This window comes from Castor canadensis, chromosome 2 (assembly GCF_047511655.1).
Source record: "Castor canadensis chromosome 2, mCasCan1.hap1v2, whole genome shotgun sequence".
Classification (NCBI taxonomy): domain Eukaryota; kingdom Metazoa; phylum Chordata; class Mammalia; order Rodentia; family Castoridae; genus Castor; species Castor canadensis.
The window spans coordinates 46,198,265-46,215,352 of record NC_133387.1 but is presented as its reverse complement, the minus strand read 5'-3'; the positions used below and the strand labels follow the sequence as shown (position 1 = coordinate 46,215,352).

General features: G+C 47.1%; 2 protein-coding genes and 1 long non-coding RNA gene across 5 annotated transcripts in view; 1 reads left to right on the top strand and 2 right to left on the bottom strand.

Annotated features, from left to right (window-relative positions):
- Dlx6 (distal-less homeobox 6) overlaps positions 1-3,525 on the top strand; it is a 5,649-nt gene extending 2,124 nt beyond the window's left edge. Inside the window, exons 2-4 of one of the 2 annotated variants that reach the window (XR_012445139.1) lie at positions 1-141; positions 1,980-2,545; positions 2,589-3,525. The exon at positions 1-141 is cut by the window's left edge and continues 53 nt beyond it. Coding sequence is in view for 1 of the 2 variants with exons in the window: in XM_020188133.2 (XP_020043722.1) it covers positions 1-141; positions 1,980-2,231 (393 nt within the window). In the remaining variant the exon portion in view is untranslated. Of the gene's footprint in view, positions 142-1,979 lie in introns of both variants that reach the window. The other variant, XM_020188133.2, reaches the window with a different exon arrangement.
- LOC141420638 (uncharacterized) overlaps positions 1-6,351 on the bottom strand; it is a 56,359-nt gene extending 50,008 nt beyond the window's left edge. Inside the window, exons 1-2 of the long non-coding RNA XR_012445140.1 lie at positions 6,221-6,351; positions 4,062-4,542 (exon numbers count right to left, since the gene is read on the bottom strand). This is a non-coding gene — a long non-coding RNA (uncharacterized lncRNA). The remainder of the gene's footprint in view (positions 1-4,061; positions 4,543-6,220) is intronic.
- A 6,402-nt stretch (positions 6,352-12,753) lies between these two features.
- On the bottom strand, positions 12,754-17,088 carry Dlx5 (distal-less homeobox 5). 2 transcript variants are annotated; one of them, XM_020188130.2, is made up of 3 exons: positions 16,527-17,088; positions 14,491-14,675; positions 12,754-13,399 (listed from the first exon to the last, which is right to left on the bottom strand). In XM_020188130.2, exons 1-3 carry the CDS (start codon positions 16,879-16,881, stop codon positions 13,085-13,087), a joined length of 855 nt encoding a protein of 284 aa, XP_020043719.1. In that variant the 5' UTR covers positions 16,882-17,088; the 3' UTR covers positions 12,754-13,084. The 2 variants fall into 2 exon arrangements, with proteins under 2 accessions (XP_020043719.1, XP_020043720.1); XM_020188131.2 differs by lacking the exon at positions 12,754-13,399 and having other exon boundaries at positions 14,501-14,593.

Genomic DNA, 17,088 nt, shown 5'->3' with positions numbered 1-17,088 from the left:
GGGAAAAAGATTCGGAAGCCTCGGACCATTTACTCCAGCCTGCAGCTCCAGGCTTTAAATCATCGCTTTCAGCAGACTCAATACCTGGCCCTTCCCGAGAGAGCCGAACTGGCAGCTTCCTTAGGACTGACACAAACACAGGTAATTCCCAAGAAGCACCAGTATACCTGAAATGCTGGCCTCACTTGCAAACGGGGCAGGGAGCACATCAGGAGGAATTCTTGGCCTAGTCAACTGAGGATGGAAGGAGCTTAATGACAAACGCCTTTGCTCCAGTTGCACACTTTGCTGGGACCACAAGTTTTGGAATAAATGATCTGGTATTGAATGCTGAAATGGATTTGCATATCCAACTAACCCTCAGAAACCCCACCCAAGCCTAGCATCATTTGGTGAACAAACTTATAATTCAATCAAATCTTATTTCAGAGCAGAACAACATGAAAGAGAACAATGATGCAGGGAAAAATAAAAGATGTATAGGCCAGGAAGCAAAATAAGGCCCAACTTTCTTAAGGATCTTTTTGTGGCCCCTAGGAGGTAATAAGAATTTCAATTCATAGACATAGAAAGAAAAATAATGACGTGAAATGAGAAGTAAAAGTCAGGTAGGCATTGTCTTCCATGGGGTTTAGCGAAGGCACTAGTGTGCACAGCATTCATCCTAGGTGGGTTTTTCTCAAAAATTGCTTTAAGTTCAGTGGTTAAGACAGGCTGAGGTACCTCCCTGGAGCACAGAACTTGGGGGAGGAGAGCAGTGGCAGAGTTGAAGATCAAAAAGAAATACTCTCCAAATTATAGCAGGTAAAGCCACAGATAAGAACTGTTGCTGAAGTTCTCTCAAGTCCTACTAATTTAGAAGATGTATGAGGCATTTCACATTTCCCAGGAAGGGGCCTAAGTAGGTATATTAGAAACCCGGCCATAAAGCCAGGATGCAGTCACCTGCAGTTTTTGTTCTTGTGGATGATTAATTCAGCTAGTGAGATCACAGGCCTCATTTGAGGTGGGTGATCTTTATTTAGCAAGGGGTCTTCAGGTTTTATGAGACGATTGCTGGGGACTGATCCAGTGATGCCTAAAGGTAGATGTTCCTTAAGCTTTTCACAGCTTAGCCTGCTTTTGCTAGCCATTTTGCCAATATTTGGGGTTTGATATGAAGGGATTCCAGCTACTCAATGACTTGTATTATTCTTAGAAAAGCAGATTCCAGAAATTTTAAAGGTAAAGGAAGTTACACCATAGAATTTCCTTCATCAAATAAACTAGATTTAGAATACTGGCCTAAATATGCTCCCTGATTCACATTTAATTTTCAGAAAACTTCTACTTTTAGGAACTACACTAACAATCATTGATGACTGTTGACCACAGTTTGACCAAGCAACCTACAAAATAGGAGGGAGGTGCAATGCTTAATCCCCACAAGATTGTGGGAACATATTTATATTGGGAGAAAGATGCCCCATGCCTAATCTGTGGTGTACACAGTATAGGCATAGATAAATTCAAGGTATTTGATTATAAACATACAGGCCTTAATTTCTTCATAGTCATTTGTTCACTCTACATGCATAGAGGTGCCAGTTTGGGGGCTTGTAAATATATAAACAGACTAGCAGAGGAGGGGCATTCAGTAGTATGGCTTTCATTTAAAATACTTCAGCAAACTTTGGATCCAATTGTCTCATTCAGTTTCTTTCTTAATTTGTTCATATTTATGCTGTTGTTTTAAACCCAGGCTAGTATCCAGCTCGAGAATCACAAGGATTTAGGTATCCAGACACGATATCTAGTAGGTTGGGGAAAGAAGGATGGAAGAAACTAGAAGGAGGTGGAGGGAGGTGGAGACTTGACTTCTTGGCATTGTTTGTTTTTGTCCCCCTCCCCCCTTTAATATTGCTTCTTAAGCCCGGAGTTATGTTAGAGGCACTGGGTTTGATGTTTATCTGGCCTAATGATTGCTGCACTTCTTCCAGGTGAAGATATGGTTTCAGAACAAACGCTCTAAGTTTAAGAAATTGCTGAAGCAGGGCAGTAACCCTCATGAGAGCGACCCCCTCCCAGGCTCGGCAGCCCTGTCACCGCGCTCGCCAGCTTTGCCTCCATTGTGGGACGCTTCTGCCTCTGCCAAGGGCGTCAGTATGCCCCCCAACAGCTACATGCCTGGCTATTCGCACTGGTACTCCTCGCCACACCAGGACACGATGCAGAGACCACAGATGATGTGAGCTGTCTGACGGAACACCCTAGGGGAGCCTCTGAACCACACAAGGAGGATTGGGACTTGCTGTATCTGCCAAAAGAGCTGAAGAAGCAGGCTCGGAGAACTCGTATGTGTGCCAGAAGGCAAGGCAGCTGGGCTGGCATATTCTCTCTCTCTCTCTCTCTCTCTCTCCCTCCCCTTTCTCACTCTTTCCTTACTTACCCTTCCTCTGTTTTTTCTTTCCTTCCCACCTTCCTTCTTTCTTTTTTCCCCTTTCCTTTCATCATCCACCTTTTCCTTTGAGCAACCTTAGCAACAGATCTGGCATGAGAGAGAGAAGTGAAGAGAAGAGAAGAGAGGAGAGAGACAGAGAGAGAGAGAGAGAGAGAGAGAGAGAGACTGAGAGACTGAGACTATTTCTCTGCCAGCATTCCAGAAACCCCTCACTGTAAGGATATTTTCCTTTACCCCTTGGGATTCAGGCTCTGAGCCTCCTCTTCTCTTTAGGAATATCCATCAAAATGACTTTTTTACAGACATTTCCCCCCGCACCAGAAGAATCTGCACAAACATGGCAGCGTTTTTACTTGTTTAATGAGCTTCAGACATTACATGATGAAAGAGAAGCATTTTGGACTCCTGCATTTTTATTTACCAATCCCAGACTGACAAAAAAGAAAAAAGAGAAAGGAAAAAAACCCTTCACCTAACAGTCCTTCTCTAAAGTAAAAGGAACAATCGGCTGTAAAATTAGAATGTCGCCACAAAGGGAACGCTGCGTGATTTATCAAAATGCAATGACCAGGGATGATGATTCATTTAAAATACAAACAACAACAACAAGAAAAAAAAAAAGCTCTTTCCTTACCCTACCCCCTAAACCCTGAAATGGAATCAGGAAAGACAGAGGAAGGAACCAAAATCACCATTCTATTGCTTTGACACCTTTTCTGGGTGAACTGTTGGCATTCACTAAGCTAATAGGGACGTTTATATCAAGAAACATTTCTGTATATATTGTTGAATTTTAGTTGTATATATACTTTGTATGTTTTTGTCTTCTTTCATATATGGAGTAAAGCCACATAATGCTGGGGGTGTCCTGTATATTTCTCTGTGTGTCTCTGTCTCATTCCCCCTCCCTCCTTCTCCCTCCCATTATATTTTCTATCACTCTTAAAAGAATTTCTATTTCCTAATATGGGAAGCCCTATATATAAACATTAAGTGCCTACAAAGATGTCAATTTGCACTACTAAGCTTTGTCTTCAGTATGTTAACACACCGATGTTTCTCAGCTTCCTTTACATGTTAGGTTTTTGTTGTAATTTCCACACACTTATCTATGTTTTTTAAACACTAGAATGGCTTATCCCAACATTAACCTCTAGACATTCAGTGCTGAAACTAAACATGGTCCTTTCCCTTTTCCCAGCCAAATAATAACAGCTGTATTTGTCTTTGGAAGCAATTTTTTTTCTTAAACATAAAAAGAAAGATTTTTTTAAAAAAGGAAAACAAAGTGCTCAATTATTCCTACTGAATGTTTAAAATCCATTGCAAGCAAGCTAGATAGAAAATGTACTATCCTGGATGAAACACATCCTTCCGATCTTGGTGGAAAGCAAAGAAATAATGAAAATGAAAAGTCCTTTCGTCATACATGCAGGAAGCCCCATACTGTGAGAATTAATGGCTACAGACCTGGGCATCCTTCAAATTATGAACCTTGAAACCACTGAGCCATTTATCAGAAGTCAATAGAGATACTCAGAGTGCTCCATATAATGACAGCGACATACAGTCGTGCAAAAGGACAGTCACTATAATTAGACACAAAGCAAAGACTACTTACCAATATACCCGTTCCTTTTTTTGTTGAGCAACTTCCACGCTCAGTCAGTCTTCAGAATGGTTTAAAACCGATCAGTCTTGTCATTTTCTAGCATTCGCATTGTTACATTAGGAAAAATGTTTTCTTTTCTTTTTTTCCCCTTCCTACTGTGAAACTTTGGGTTCGTAGCTCCCCAGGATCAATTCTGAACAAAGCCTCCAGCTGCAGTGCCATCCAATTTGAAGCAGACATTGGGGACAATTTAAGGTTTTTATCCACAAGAAGGTTTTTTTTTCCATTCTCTTAAATGCAGCCATAATTAGAGTAATTTTTCATGTAGCCCGCTGATTACAGCGTTTTTACCGTCAAAGATAATTACCTGTAATTTTCTTCCACTTTTAATACTAAAAAGCCATCTTTATTTAGATTCAGGAACAGGAAAGGCGAAACAAAAGAGGGAAATTATTCTGTTATTCATACACAAATTGCAGAGACGTAGGACCTAAAATTGAAAATTAACCAAAATTATAATGCTGAAAAGAATGGAAGAGGCTGCAGAAGTACAGCTGGTAGTAGGGCTTTGCTGAATTATTCAAATTATGTTAGAGGGAAAGCTACCATACATTGAAACCAACACTATTTTTTCCCTGAAAAAATCACCAGATATATGCCAAACCACAGTTAGTGTGTGGAATTCTGAAACCCAGCAAATGTATCAAATGTATGTCAACATATTGGAGGTGGTGTCCTGATGCATCTGTATCGAGCTCCTTCTCTCTTAACATGGGTTTAATTAATCAAATTCTACCAAGTAGTCCCCCTAGAACTGTCTTTGAAGCTGGACTTCCTCTGGATCCTCTGAACCTCAAGGGTTAATATTTTTTCTCTTTAGAATGTATTGACCCCATAGCAAACCGATTCCCGAGAGAGGGATTGGTAGGAGGGGCGTGAGCAAAAGGCATCGCCCAGTCTACGCCTCCCCACGTTGGAACTTCGCGGGAGGTTGCCGAGTTCCAGTTCCAAAACCTAGTTCTGACCTTATTTCTCATTTTGAGGGAGGAGGCAGGAGAGAAGAGAGAAGAGAGAGAGGAGAGAGGAGAGAGAGAGAGAGAGAGAGAGAGAGAGAGAGAGAGAGAGAGAGAGAGAGAGAGAGAGAGAGAGAGAGAGAGAGAGAGAGAAACAATCAACAATCTGTAGGGGCAAAGGGTGAAGGAGACAATTTCTCCTGGATACCAATAAGCATCTCATTATCTTTTGACACAACTTAGTTCAAAGGTTTCAGCCACTGGAGAAAGGCTTTTCTGCCTTTTGGGGTGGGGAAAGCCAAAGACTTCTCACACTCCTACATTTAACATTTCTAGCTGCTTATAACGTCTGCAGGGTCAGGAAACGGTGTCATCTATAGATAGAACAGCACCGCTTCTTGATGAGTCTTCCTTGATGTATTCCTAAGCCAGACTGGTTCCTTAGCCCCACAGCTTGGCTCTGAGTCTGCCAATCATGCCCCGCCAGCCCCAGGGTCTCAGCATTTGCGTTTGGCCGGCAACAAGCTCCAAGATCCGCATATCCTTCCCCACCCCCACCCTCTTACACATGCACAGCAGTTTGAGGCAAAGGCCCTGAAAAGCAACCTTGAAGGGTTTCAAAGGTCAGTTGTTCCTGAAACTTTTCCCCAAAACTGGAGGAAAGATGTCGAAGGGGCTGCAAAGTCAAGAGATTCAGACTACACCTGCCTTTGCAAATGTCCGCATACCTGTGATCCTAAAGGAGCCCTTCCGCGTTTGATCTCCCCACATGTCAAAACCTAAAATCATGGCCACATATAAAGACCTCAATGGATTCACTTAGCATTTGTTGTAACAATTATCAAATAGATTTTAGACTGGAATCTCAGGGTCCCGCTGAACATTATAGAAACCTAGTCCTTTTCACAGTCTCTAGTCACAAGCTTCACTAAACACATCCACAGAAAGCAAGAAAGACAAATCAGCTTCTTAACGATATTCTCGCCTAAATCCTTTTACTGATCAGAACAAGTCTTTTACTGTTAAAGGGCATAAAGCAAGCCTATAAGGCAAAGTTAAACTCTGTGAAATTGCAACAACAACACATAAGGCTTGGAAAGAGTGAGAAGAGAAATAGGAACGGTGCCTTGAAGTATGCAAGAAATAAAAACTTACCCCCAGTGAATCTCTTAAGCAATGATCAGGGTCTAGAAATCTATACTGAACCGAAGCACAGGAGAATATTTTTCTGAGTCTCAGGGCAGAAGCTCTTTCTCTATATTCTTGGTTGAGTGAGCACATCCAGGTGTGAAATTGTTTGCACACCCCAGCACCTCTTATATTGCCAGCAAAATTAGCTGTTATTACTGTCACTGTTTAGTGATGGTTAGCGTGATACAAAAAAAAAAAAAACTGCTGTAATCAAGACCTGGCGCATCTTTGCAAATTACAGATAATTGTAAACGTCCAGATTATGATAATAGCATCCTAATCCAGCCTGCAATATAATTATTACAGAGTGTTACATCTGAAACTGTCCAGTAGGGCTAATTCAGCCATTATTTAGACCCTATTTTTGCACTGCAAATGGGTTGCTGAGTTGAAAATGTACGATTGTAATTTCACGGGGCACTCAATGAGTAATGGTATAGGAAGAGGAAAATACAAAAGTGAAATGTGAACAGTAGCGATCAAATCAAACCCTGAAGGACAAAAGACTGTTTGATTCATATGGAAAAAGAAGAGCGGGAATTAAGAAAATAGCAAATCAGTGGTCTGAAGCATTACATGTCCAAATCTTCAATAGAGCAGGGCTGATGTATTTTGCAAGGGCTGCTGAGTCTGCTGCTGCCTGAAGTCTGAAATATTTTTTTCTTTTTTTCTTTTTAACCTCCTGTCTTTCTTCTCTCTCCCAAAGCATTTCCCTACTTTTAAAAAGTGCACCTCCCCCAAAGCAAAGAACATTTGTCAGTTTCACCATTGTTTCCACCAAAGCCACCTCAGAGTGCCTAAGAGTGGGCTTGTCACTTGTTTATGAACATTTTCTAAAATGAATTTGCAATCTCTCTTGTCATCAGAGCAAAACGCCCTGGGTGCTTGTGAGTGTTCCTGCTCTCCATCTGCACTCCATTTTCACAGTGAAAAAGTCATGGAGAGTCCTAGAGGATATTAGCAGAAAATGTATTAATTGCTGCTAATTAAATATAGCTGACTGGGAAGCTGTCATCTCTAGTCAGCTTGGCTTGCTATTGGTTTTAATCCCATCATTAACTTTTATTAATTAACACCCCCCCTCATAAACCATTTCAGCTGCTTCTTTTGCTACAGGTCACAAAATGGTTAAAAGAGCAAGGTCACTCTCCTTGAAATATGGAGGACCAAAGATACATGAGGGGGAGAATTAGAGTGAGAGAGGCTGGGGAGAGGCTAGACTTCTGGTCCCAGAGTCCAAGTCCTTTGGGGAATTTAACTATTGATTGGAGGAGGATGAACCCTGCCCTAGTGAGAGACTTCTTCGGTTTAATTCTGGTTGGGGACCAACTAGTCAAGGATATCTAAATCCCTGCTATCCCCAGGAGTTCAATTTTTCCCACAGAGAAATTTCTGAGCATCTTTTCCAGTCTCTAGGTCAGTATGTGATGATTCTCCCTCCTCCCACCACCTTACAGACCCAGGAGCTGCCCAGCCAGGGCCACCCTGTGGGGTGGCAAGTAGGCTTCCTAGCTCCTGTGAATTTAAGGGCAATAATGAAATGTCCCCTGTTTAGTGACCCCTGTTTATAGATGAAAGTTGAGTCCATATCCTGCCTCTTCCCCCGCCCCTCTTCTTCCACCTTGCAAATGGCAAGTGGCAGAAATAGTCCTTGGATGACAATAAACTTCCAGTGGCAGTTTCTGTCTTCACACCTTTTGAGAAAAAAAATCCTTAAAAATAAATCATAGCTTAGGAACTGTTTACTATCCTTCACCCCCACCCACTCCTTAAAAAATACACTGTACAGTGTATGGAGGATTCCACAGAGGATTGTTACTGGAACTAGGAGAGAAAGAGAGAGAGAGAGAGAGAGAGAGAGAGAGAATATGAATGATGTTATGAAGCCTTTTTCTCTTCCTGTGGTGAAAGGTCATAGTGTGTGGTATTTCACGGTTTTATATAAATCTTGGTTTAGGATATGGAACAGACTCAGTAATACATGTGCTTTTGGCAAAGCGACTGCTTCGGATCTCCATAAATCAGAAGTAAATAATAAGTCCAAGGGAACAAAAGAGCAGAAACATTTAATTGCTACAGAACAGCACTCTTCTCTCTTTTCAAAGGAGATTCCTGTAAATTCCCTCAGTTCCTATCTTCATGGGTAGAACCCTACCTATAAAACAGGTTATTACATTACAGACGTCAGCCCTGGATGATTGAAAGGAAAAGTTCCCACACCCCTCAACCCTCCATATCCTCACAGTAGATACACTGTAGACTTTTTTGCCTTGCACCATTGAGGAATCCAAAGTCTGTCACAGGCAAAAGAAAACACCAAGGCGGGGGAGGGGGGAATGAGACAAGACTGTGTAGAAAACACTTAACCAATCCCACATGTGCTACCGCGATTTGGGCTATTTTCGAGGCCCAAAGTTCGCTGTGACTGGGCTGGGGTTGAAAAAAAAAAAAGAAACAGGCACCATGTGCAAGGTTCGTGGGCAACCTGGGAAGGAGCCAAGGACCAGAGCAAGCCGCAGAGCCCCTTTCCCCAGGCTCCTGGCTGTGGCAGCTTCCACCCAGCGGCTGGGGTGGGGGGGTGCTTAAGGGTGGAGGAGAGGGGTAACCGCAGGCTGATCCACCCGCGTGGCGGGCTTCCCAGAGGTGCCCAAAGACTACTGCCTTTAGGGCGTGTCTCCCGGGAGGGCTGGAGAGTTTTAGGTTGGCAAGATCCCAGTGGCCAGAGGGAGGCGCGCGATCCAAGGGGCTACGAGGATGGGGCAGGGAGGGGGTAGTGGAGCAGTCCTAAAGGCCATTCTTTCCTCATACGTGGAAGAGCTGAGAAGAGGGGAGTTGCAAGGGCTATATTCCTGCGGGCAATCGGAGCGCGTCGGGCGGGGGAGCTCCGGAGAAAGAACAGTGTCAAGGCGGGAGTGAGCCACGGGGCGCTTGGTGAACAGGCAAGAGCTGCCTGGCCTTGGCGCGCTGTGGGTGACTTCCAGAATCGCGCAGCCGGGACGCCACTAGCCGTGGGGCGTCCGGTGGGATCAAAGGAGCCAGAGTAGGCTAGCCGGCGCGTCTGGGGTTGTGGGATAAGGGGCGGGAGAGAGAGGATTGACTTGGGCGGGGAGATGCTGGGTTGGCCTGTGTCACTGGGAGGGGGTGCGTATGCATCCTTGTGTGGGTTAACGTGCTCCTATCCGAGGCCGAGCCCTGGGTGGATCCGAGTGTGGGTGGACTGGCTCCCGGGTGGGTGCCCCGGTGGGAGGGAAAACGAGTGAGCAAGAGAGCGAGATCAAGGACAGCGAGGTCTGTGGGTTCCTCTGTGTGTGTGTGTCTTAGGCCCTGTGGCTCAGCACTGGAGCCGCCTGGCACCCACAGGAATGCAGCTTCTCTCGGATCCCCAGGCCTCCTCTTGTCCCACAAGGAGGTGGCCGCCAGGAAAAAAGGGGGGAAAGGGGGCAGAAATACGCCTAGCCCAACCCGAGCCTCAAACAAAGGCCAATTTATCAGATCTTCTACAGGAGGATCCTGGAGGCAGCCAGGGCAACTAGGAATCGCACAAGACTTACCAGCATGCCCTGGACCTCCTGCACAATTCGAGGTCTGGAGATGGGGATGGGGGTAAGGGTGTTAAAAGAATTGGGGAGGTGGAGGCCCACTTAAAAGAAAATTAGTCTTGGAATGAGAGCACTAGACTGAATTAGGCGACTGAGGACGGGAGGGGACAGGCAGAATGAGAAGCCCAGCGCGAAGTCCGGGAGTGGGGTCAGCCAGTCTGGGAATTTTCTGGGAGTGGCACACGTACATTAGATAGAAGAAGAAACAATGGAGGGTAAGAGGGAAGGTGGGAGAGAGAGCGCGAGCGCGTAACAGATATTTTTAGACTTTGCTGAGATCTGTTATTTTTACATCCTTGGGCGCGGGACTGCAGGGAGTTAAATTCCCCGGGGAGAATCCCCGTGGTGCCAGGGAAAGCCCGCTGCAGACTCACTTGTCAGAATATTTTTTGTTCACGGCTCCCAGACCAAGTTTAAAAGAAAAAAAAAAAATAACCAAGCGAGAGAAGAGGCCACTGCAATTGGAACAAGTGAGGTTAGCACAAGGGAAGGAATTCTGAAACCAACTCTGGATTCGCGCAGCCTTGGGCCTGGCGGTGCTGCGAGTAACCAGACTTTAGTATCCTTAACAACAAGCAGCGTCAAATCTAAGGGTACAGGGTGATCATTAAACAGCTTCTCTCTTCTTGCCTGGGAAGAGTCCGGACCCGCCCTTCCCTCAACTCGGCTGCGCCTGGTGATTGGAGGCGGTAAAGGGATCCCTCTTTTTCCACCAGGAATGGGAGTAGGGAGGTGACAGGGACGGCTGGAAAATATCTGCCCTCTACATGTGCAGAAAAGGGAAGAGCATGTTCCAAGCATATTCTTGACACTTCAGTGGGTAGAGAGGTGTGCGGTGGGTGCGCCCCAACCAATCTTTCCAAACTTGCACCCTGGAACAAAAAGAGGCGAGGGCACAGCGGAAAGCCGGGCGCTCTGTGGCTATAAAACCGTGAGCGCGGGATTTCTCCCAGACAGTATCGCCAGAAAGTGCCAGCTTTAGATGTAATGGAAACCTCCGAAATCCTTGCAAGCAAAATAAAAGAAGCAGAAAATGGATACCTTCATCGCTTTTCCCCATTCTATTCTATGCCAGTGTAGAAAACAAAAACGTGTTTTCCTCTCCATGCCCCCGTCATCCCCTCCCGGTGTGCCTAGCCCCTCAGTGCTTCTTCTGAGAAAGGACTGGAGTGGAATGAGGAGAGGGAAACTTCAGGATTTAGGTTGTTCCTGACTTAGAAGTGGTGTGTGTGTGTGTGTGGGGGGGGGTGTCAACAGCCCAGGCAGCCCTTGGTGTGCTGCTCACGAACTACCCCCAAAGCCCAGGCAGTTCCAAACTGGGGCTCTTGGTGGCCCTTCTGGAAAGGGTAAGAGAAGAAATAGAGGAGATAGAAGGGTGGTGGGGAGAGAATAAGAGAAAGAGAAGAGGAGGAGAAGGAGGAGGAGGAGGAGGAGGAGGAGGAGAGAGAGAGAGAGAGAGAGAGAGAGAGAGAGAGAGAGAGAGAGAGAGAGAGAGAGATTCCCCTGGGGGCACAGCGTGCCTTTTCAGGTCTAGTCTCCTAACCCTGGAAGAGCCTTCTTAGAAATCTTCAGATGACAGGATATAATTTTTTATGTTCTAATCCCCACCTTTAAGAATCCTCCTTTGTCACATTTATTGCTGCTAACTTCCTAGCTGTAAAATATTTCAATGCATCTTGTAATTTCCAACACACTAGTTAGTTCCCTTGCTATCCTAAGGAAATAGACTCAGATGGATTAAAGGACAAACAGCCAGAAAGATGCCTATAATTCAAGCCTAGGGCACAGCTTTGGACCCAGGCTGTAGCTTTGGTCACACTATGGCTATCTACACACAAAGGTGTGAGGAGAAAGATGGGCCATGGGCCATGGTAGCTGCAAATCCTTAATGTCTGCCCCAATGAAGTCTTCACAAAGAAGAAATCCTAGCAAACAGATTCCATTTCCCATGGTTTAGAACCAGCCTTGCCACTGTTTTATGTAAATGCAAAGCATAGGGAGCTCCTTCCTGAAAAAACAAAACAAAACAAAACACCAAAAAAACAAAACCATAGAGTGGTAAAGGATGGAGGACAAAATTATATTAAGAACATTAGCTCACACAAAATGAATCAATGCAGGACTGCGATGCCTTCATCCAGAAATTCCCTCTCTTGGCAACACTCTTTCTTGGAGGAAGAGCAGTGCTGCCTCCTCCCCATGTTCCCTGCTTGGCCTTCTGATTCAGGGGCATCCTTGTTCTCAATCCCTGTGGTGTTTTCCTATCTCTGAAAACAACAACAACAACAACACAGGTCAAATCTATAATGATACACACAAGGACTCCAAGGATATGCCATTTGCCCCAAACATTTCAGATTTTTTTTTTAAGTATTAAGTGTGAGAGAGAGGAGATTTCTTTTTCTTTCCTTTTCTTTTTTCATCTCTGGAAGCTCCCTTTGAAGGGAGTGTAATTTGTCTAATTGCTCTGGCAATACACAGGCTGATGGGGAGGGGGTTTCCTCCACCATAATTGCTTTGAGCTTAGAATTCAGCGGGGTTATTGAGGGATTTCTGTGGCCTTCTTACACACAGGGTGGAAAAGATGTATTCAGATTCCAGTATTACTTTCTATATGAAACAATTGGAGCTAACTTAACACTATCTAACTAGGTTTTGTGGTTAAGCCCCCAAACATCTTAATATAAATAACAATACTATAAACAGGCCATATATGTATATTGATATATAAAATACACCATCTAACATATACATATACACATTTGCACATGCAGCACTTCTATTTTTCTGTTTGGCTTGTTGGATCTCTGCAGAGCTTGTCTTTAACTGCATGAAACTTCACTAACCAGTTATCAAGGGGGCAAAAAGGAGTAGAAACATTTCACTTTCATGGTCGAAATAATTTTATTTATCCAGAATATACAGTTTAATTCCTCTATCTACACTTATTTACATGGTTAAAATAACATTGAAAAAAGTCTTTCGAAAAGTTGAGGTCATAGATTTCAAGGCACCATTGATAGTGTCCACAGTTGCGCAAAAAAGTTCGTTTGTAAAAAAACGGGGGGGGGTATTTTGAAATGCAATAACTTACATGCAAAAAAAAAGCTTTACACATGAATCTTTGTTTCCGTTTTCCAAATTTCCCCATATGAATTCCTTTCTTTATGATTTTTCTAAAACAGCAATACACAGTAGTCCCAAAAAAGAGCGAGAGAGAACATCCCATCTAATAGAGCGCCAGCGGGTGCTGTAAAGAGCCCGGCGGCGGCAGGTGGGAATTGATTGAGCTGGCTGCGCTTGGGTACCAGGAAGCCGAGTTCTCCAGGTAGCTGGACGCTGGGGACTGGTTGGAGGTCGGAGGGTGGGCATGAGGGTGGTGGCTGAGAGAGCGGGAAGAGCCCTGGGGCTCCCAAACCGCTGGAGACTGCGGCGAGTTACACGCCATAGGGTCGCTGGAGCTGGGACTGTGCTCCGGGGGCATCTCCCCGTTTTTCATGATCTTCTTGATCTTGGATCTTTTGTTCTGAAACCAGATTTTCACCTGGGTGGGGGAACAAAGGCACACGTTACCGGGACACTCAGAGGTCGCCCGCGCCTTCCCCGGAGGAGTGGCGGCTGGAGATATCTTCAGGTTCCCGAGCGGCCAGGCCCTGGCATCTCCCCGCAGCCTGTAGCCAAGGGGCTGGGCCTGAGGTAAAGCGAGAAGCTTCGGGCCCAGAAGGCGCCCGCGCGGGCTCGATCCGCACCCGCTCAGGCTTTTGCCTTTTGTTCCGGCTGCGAGGGAGCCGGGTGTGAGCGCGGCGGCCATGCGCCAGAGGTCCGCGGCGGCCTGCGTGCACGTGTAGGCCTGTGCCAGGAGCACCGAACGCGGGGTGGCGACGGTCTCCCTCCCGCACGATGGCCTGAGCCCCGCGAGGAATGGGCGGGCATAGGCCGGGTTGAAAGCGTTCGAGGGCCTGGGGAAAGGTGCGATTTCCCAACCTCCTCCAAACTCCCTTCACTTTGCACAGCTATGAGAGGCTAGAATCCGCCTGCAGCTCTGGGCGGCGACTTGAACATTCTTTCGGCTTCTATAGGCCCCAGTTGATTGGAGTGGGAGTGAAGGGAAGGGGACAATCCGGAAGATTTCCCCGTACAACAGCGCCCCCCACCTCGCGACCTAAAGTTCCCGCAGTAACAGGGCAGGACCCTTCAGCTTGTCCCGCCCGAGGCGACGTTCTCGGCTTTAGCGTGACCTGAGACCACCGCAAGGCCGCGAGTCCCTGCTCACCTGCTTCGCATGGTGAAAGACACCAGACTGTTTCTCTAGGCTGAGAGATCATCCTAGAAATATCCCCCCTCCTCCCACACACACACCCGCCCGTTTCCAACCTAGGAGATGGGTCCCCGTACTGGAGACCAAATGCAGGCGGGCATCTCGGGACCGACGACGAATCCCGTGCCCACCGTCTCAAGTCGGAAATAGCCGGCCTGACTCATGGAGGAGAAAGGCGCGGGGTTGGTGTCTTTCTGTCTGCCTGGGAGTTCCTCGCAAGTACTATCCGATCGGCTCCAGCCAGTCGGGACCGAACCGCGCGGGCCACCAGGCTTGCAGGCGAGGCGGGGCCCGTACCCGGCGGCGGCCGGATTTACCTGTGTTTGCGTCAGTCCCAGCGAGGCCGCCAGCTCCGCGCGTTCCGGCAGGGCGAGGTACTGAGTCTTCTGAAACCTTCTCTGTAACGCGGCCAGCTGAAAGCTGGAATAAATAGTCCTGGGTTTACGAACTTTCTTTGGTTTGCCATTCACCATCCTCACCTCGGGCTCGGTCACTTCTTTCTCTAAATAATCAAAACAGACTAGATTAGAGCTTGTGGACAGACAATGGTCCCTTTGCAGAAGGCCCTTAAATATACTCCTTTAGGTTTTGTTTTTGTTTTTAAACCTTGTAGTCTTAACTCCCTTTCACCATATCACCACCTTTGCTTTTCAAAACCCAGAGAAATATGTCCCTCCACCAAATTCTGGAAGAGCAAGAGAATCTGATTAATTCCTACCGTGTTCATTTAAGTAGGTTTGTGCAAAGCGCTCCGTGTACAGTATAGCTTCTTTTTGAATTCAGGGATTCAGTCCTTCCTGACTTTTTTTTTTTTTTTGAACACCCACCTTGTGCTCTTTTACATTTCTGGGGACAAGATCTGCCAAGACTTCGAGGGGCTTCAAGCGAGGAGGCCCGAGGCCATGACCCTACTTCTGTCGACGTCTGTTCGGGCGCCCGCAGTGGCCAGACGCATAGCCAGGGAAGACGCTAACCGAGGTCTCCAAAGTTCAAAGACCCACAAGCAAACTAAGCTCCTTCACTTCAGCAGCAAGCGGTCCGGGCCGCCGCAGACAGAGAGCCGATTATGCGGCCCCCATAATCTCACTGCAGATCTGAGAGGGCACAGATGTGTCTGGTTTCTTTTACAAATAGACTTAATATGTTCTTAGCCCCCCCCAAAAAAATCTTCCACTTATGCACGAAATACAGAGACAGTGAAAGGAACGGTCTCTCTTTTTAAAGTTCAGCAAGAGTCACCCATTACAAAGGAACCAGTGGTGGGGTATTTTCGTAGCAAAGGGGAGGCAGGTCAGGATGAATTTCTCACTGTCATAAATGTAGACCGCGGCGGGCATGGGGGTCGCCTTACTGAATCAGCATTTTACAAACATGCCCTCAGGCCACATGTCCCCTTCCCCCAAAGTACTACATATCTGGAACTGGTAGGGACCGTGAGTGCGTGCGCGCGCGCGCGCGCGTGCGTGTGTGTGCGCATCTGGTGGGAGAGAAAGGTGAAGGATGAGGTCTGTGGTCTCCATTCTGCCAGAGTAGGGGATGCTGATATTAGCAGATCAAACTCACCAGTGAAACCTTTCCACACGACCTCATGCCCTCTCTTTATCTCCCAAGCTCTCTAACCCTGTTAAACTCTCCACCTAAGTTTCAAGGCTGAAAAAAGAAGGAGGTAAGGAGGAGGAGGCAGACAAATTTCAGGCACCTCTGGAGAGAGAGAAAGAAAAAAAAAATCCCTCCAACACCGTGACCTCTCAGCAACCCTCCTCCACCTTTAAATGCCTTTTTGTTTTTGGAAATGCCTTGGATAAACCGCAAAGCTCTAGACTAGCTCTTCTCCGGTGGACCACAGCTCCCCAACTCCCCCACCCCAAACCGCGCGCTCCAGGCACCCGCAGCACTCTGGCTTGGTGGTCCCCTAGACTAATTTCAGCTAAATCTTGGAGTCAGCCTTTCACTCTTACTCGCACCAACCCAGCACGCTTACTAAAAGTTCCTACTAAGTTTCCTTTTATTACACAAACGCCACTGGGAAAGATTGACTCTTCCTTCTCTCCACTCCTAAACCTTTCCAGCCTAGCGGGCTTTCTGGTCAGACAAGCTGGGAATCCTGCGACCGAAGGACCCCAGGAGGTGCCGGAGGGGAGAGACGCTGGTTTGAGCCTCCGCAGGGTTCTTCCACTAAGAATTCTTAAAATGCTGTCCTGGGAGACTCTCTTGTTTGTAGTCTGTCCCCCACTCCCTTCTGCCGGGTGTGTCTTCCATTGCAGTGGATCGTGTGGCCTCCCATCCAGCACCCCACTTCGCAACCCCAGAATCCAGGCCCTGTTGTATTTGCCTCTCGCCTCCGCCCCCGTACCTGGCTGGTTGGTGGCGCTCTGGACGCGGTTGTAGGCGCCACCGTACTGGTGGTAGGTACTGGCGTAGCTGTAGTCAGCGTAAGCTTTGGCTGGGTAGCTCCCGGCAGAGCCGTTCACGCCGTGGTACTGGTACTGGTAGGGGTTTAGAGCTTTGCCGTAGGAAGCCGAGGTAGGAGAGCAGTAGCCGTGCGGGGCTCCCCCCGTGGGACTGTAGTAGTCGGAATCTGTGGCCGACGACTCGGGCAAAGTTGGCGATTCCTGAGACGGATGGTGCATGGCTGCAGACGTCTGGAATGGAGCTTGGAAGTCGCCGGATCGGATGCTGGGGACTCTTCTGTCAAACACTCCTGTCATCGCTCACAGGCGGTGGCAGCTGTCTTTGCTGCTGTGGCGGCGACTGCTGCCCGAGTTGGCTGTGGGCTGCTCTGGTCTAAGCAGACATGGCTGTGGGAGCGAGGGAGGAGGAGGAAGAGGAGGAGGAGGAGAAAAGGAGGAGGCGTTGGCGGCGGCGGCGAGGAGGAGGCTGGGAGTAGTGGAGGCTCTGTCTCCAGCAGGCTGACT

Bases quoted from the DNA above. Each gene is read 5' to 3' on its own strand.
- Dlx5 (XM_020188130.2), bottom strand. From the start codon at position 16,881: ATGACAGGAGTGTTTGACAGAAGAGTCCCCAGCATCCGATCCGGCGAC. The intron at 14,676-16,526 runs GTACGGGGGCGG...TTGATTATTTAG, and splicing joins GAGCGCCACCAACCAGCCAG to AGAAAGAAGTGACCGAGCCC. The intron at 13,400-14,490 runs GTAAATCCGGCC...TCCCCCACCCAG, and splicing joins TGGGACTGACGCAAACACAG to GTGAAAATCTGGTTTCAGAA.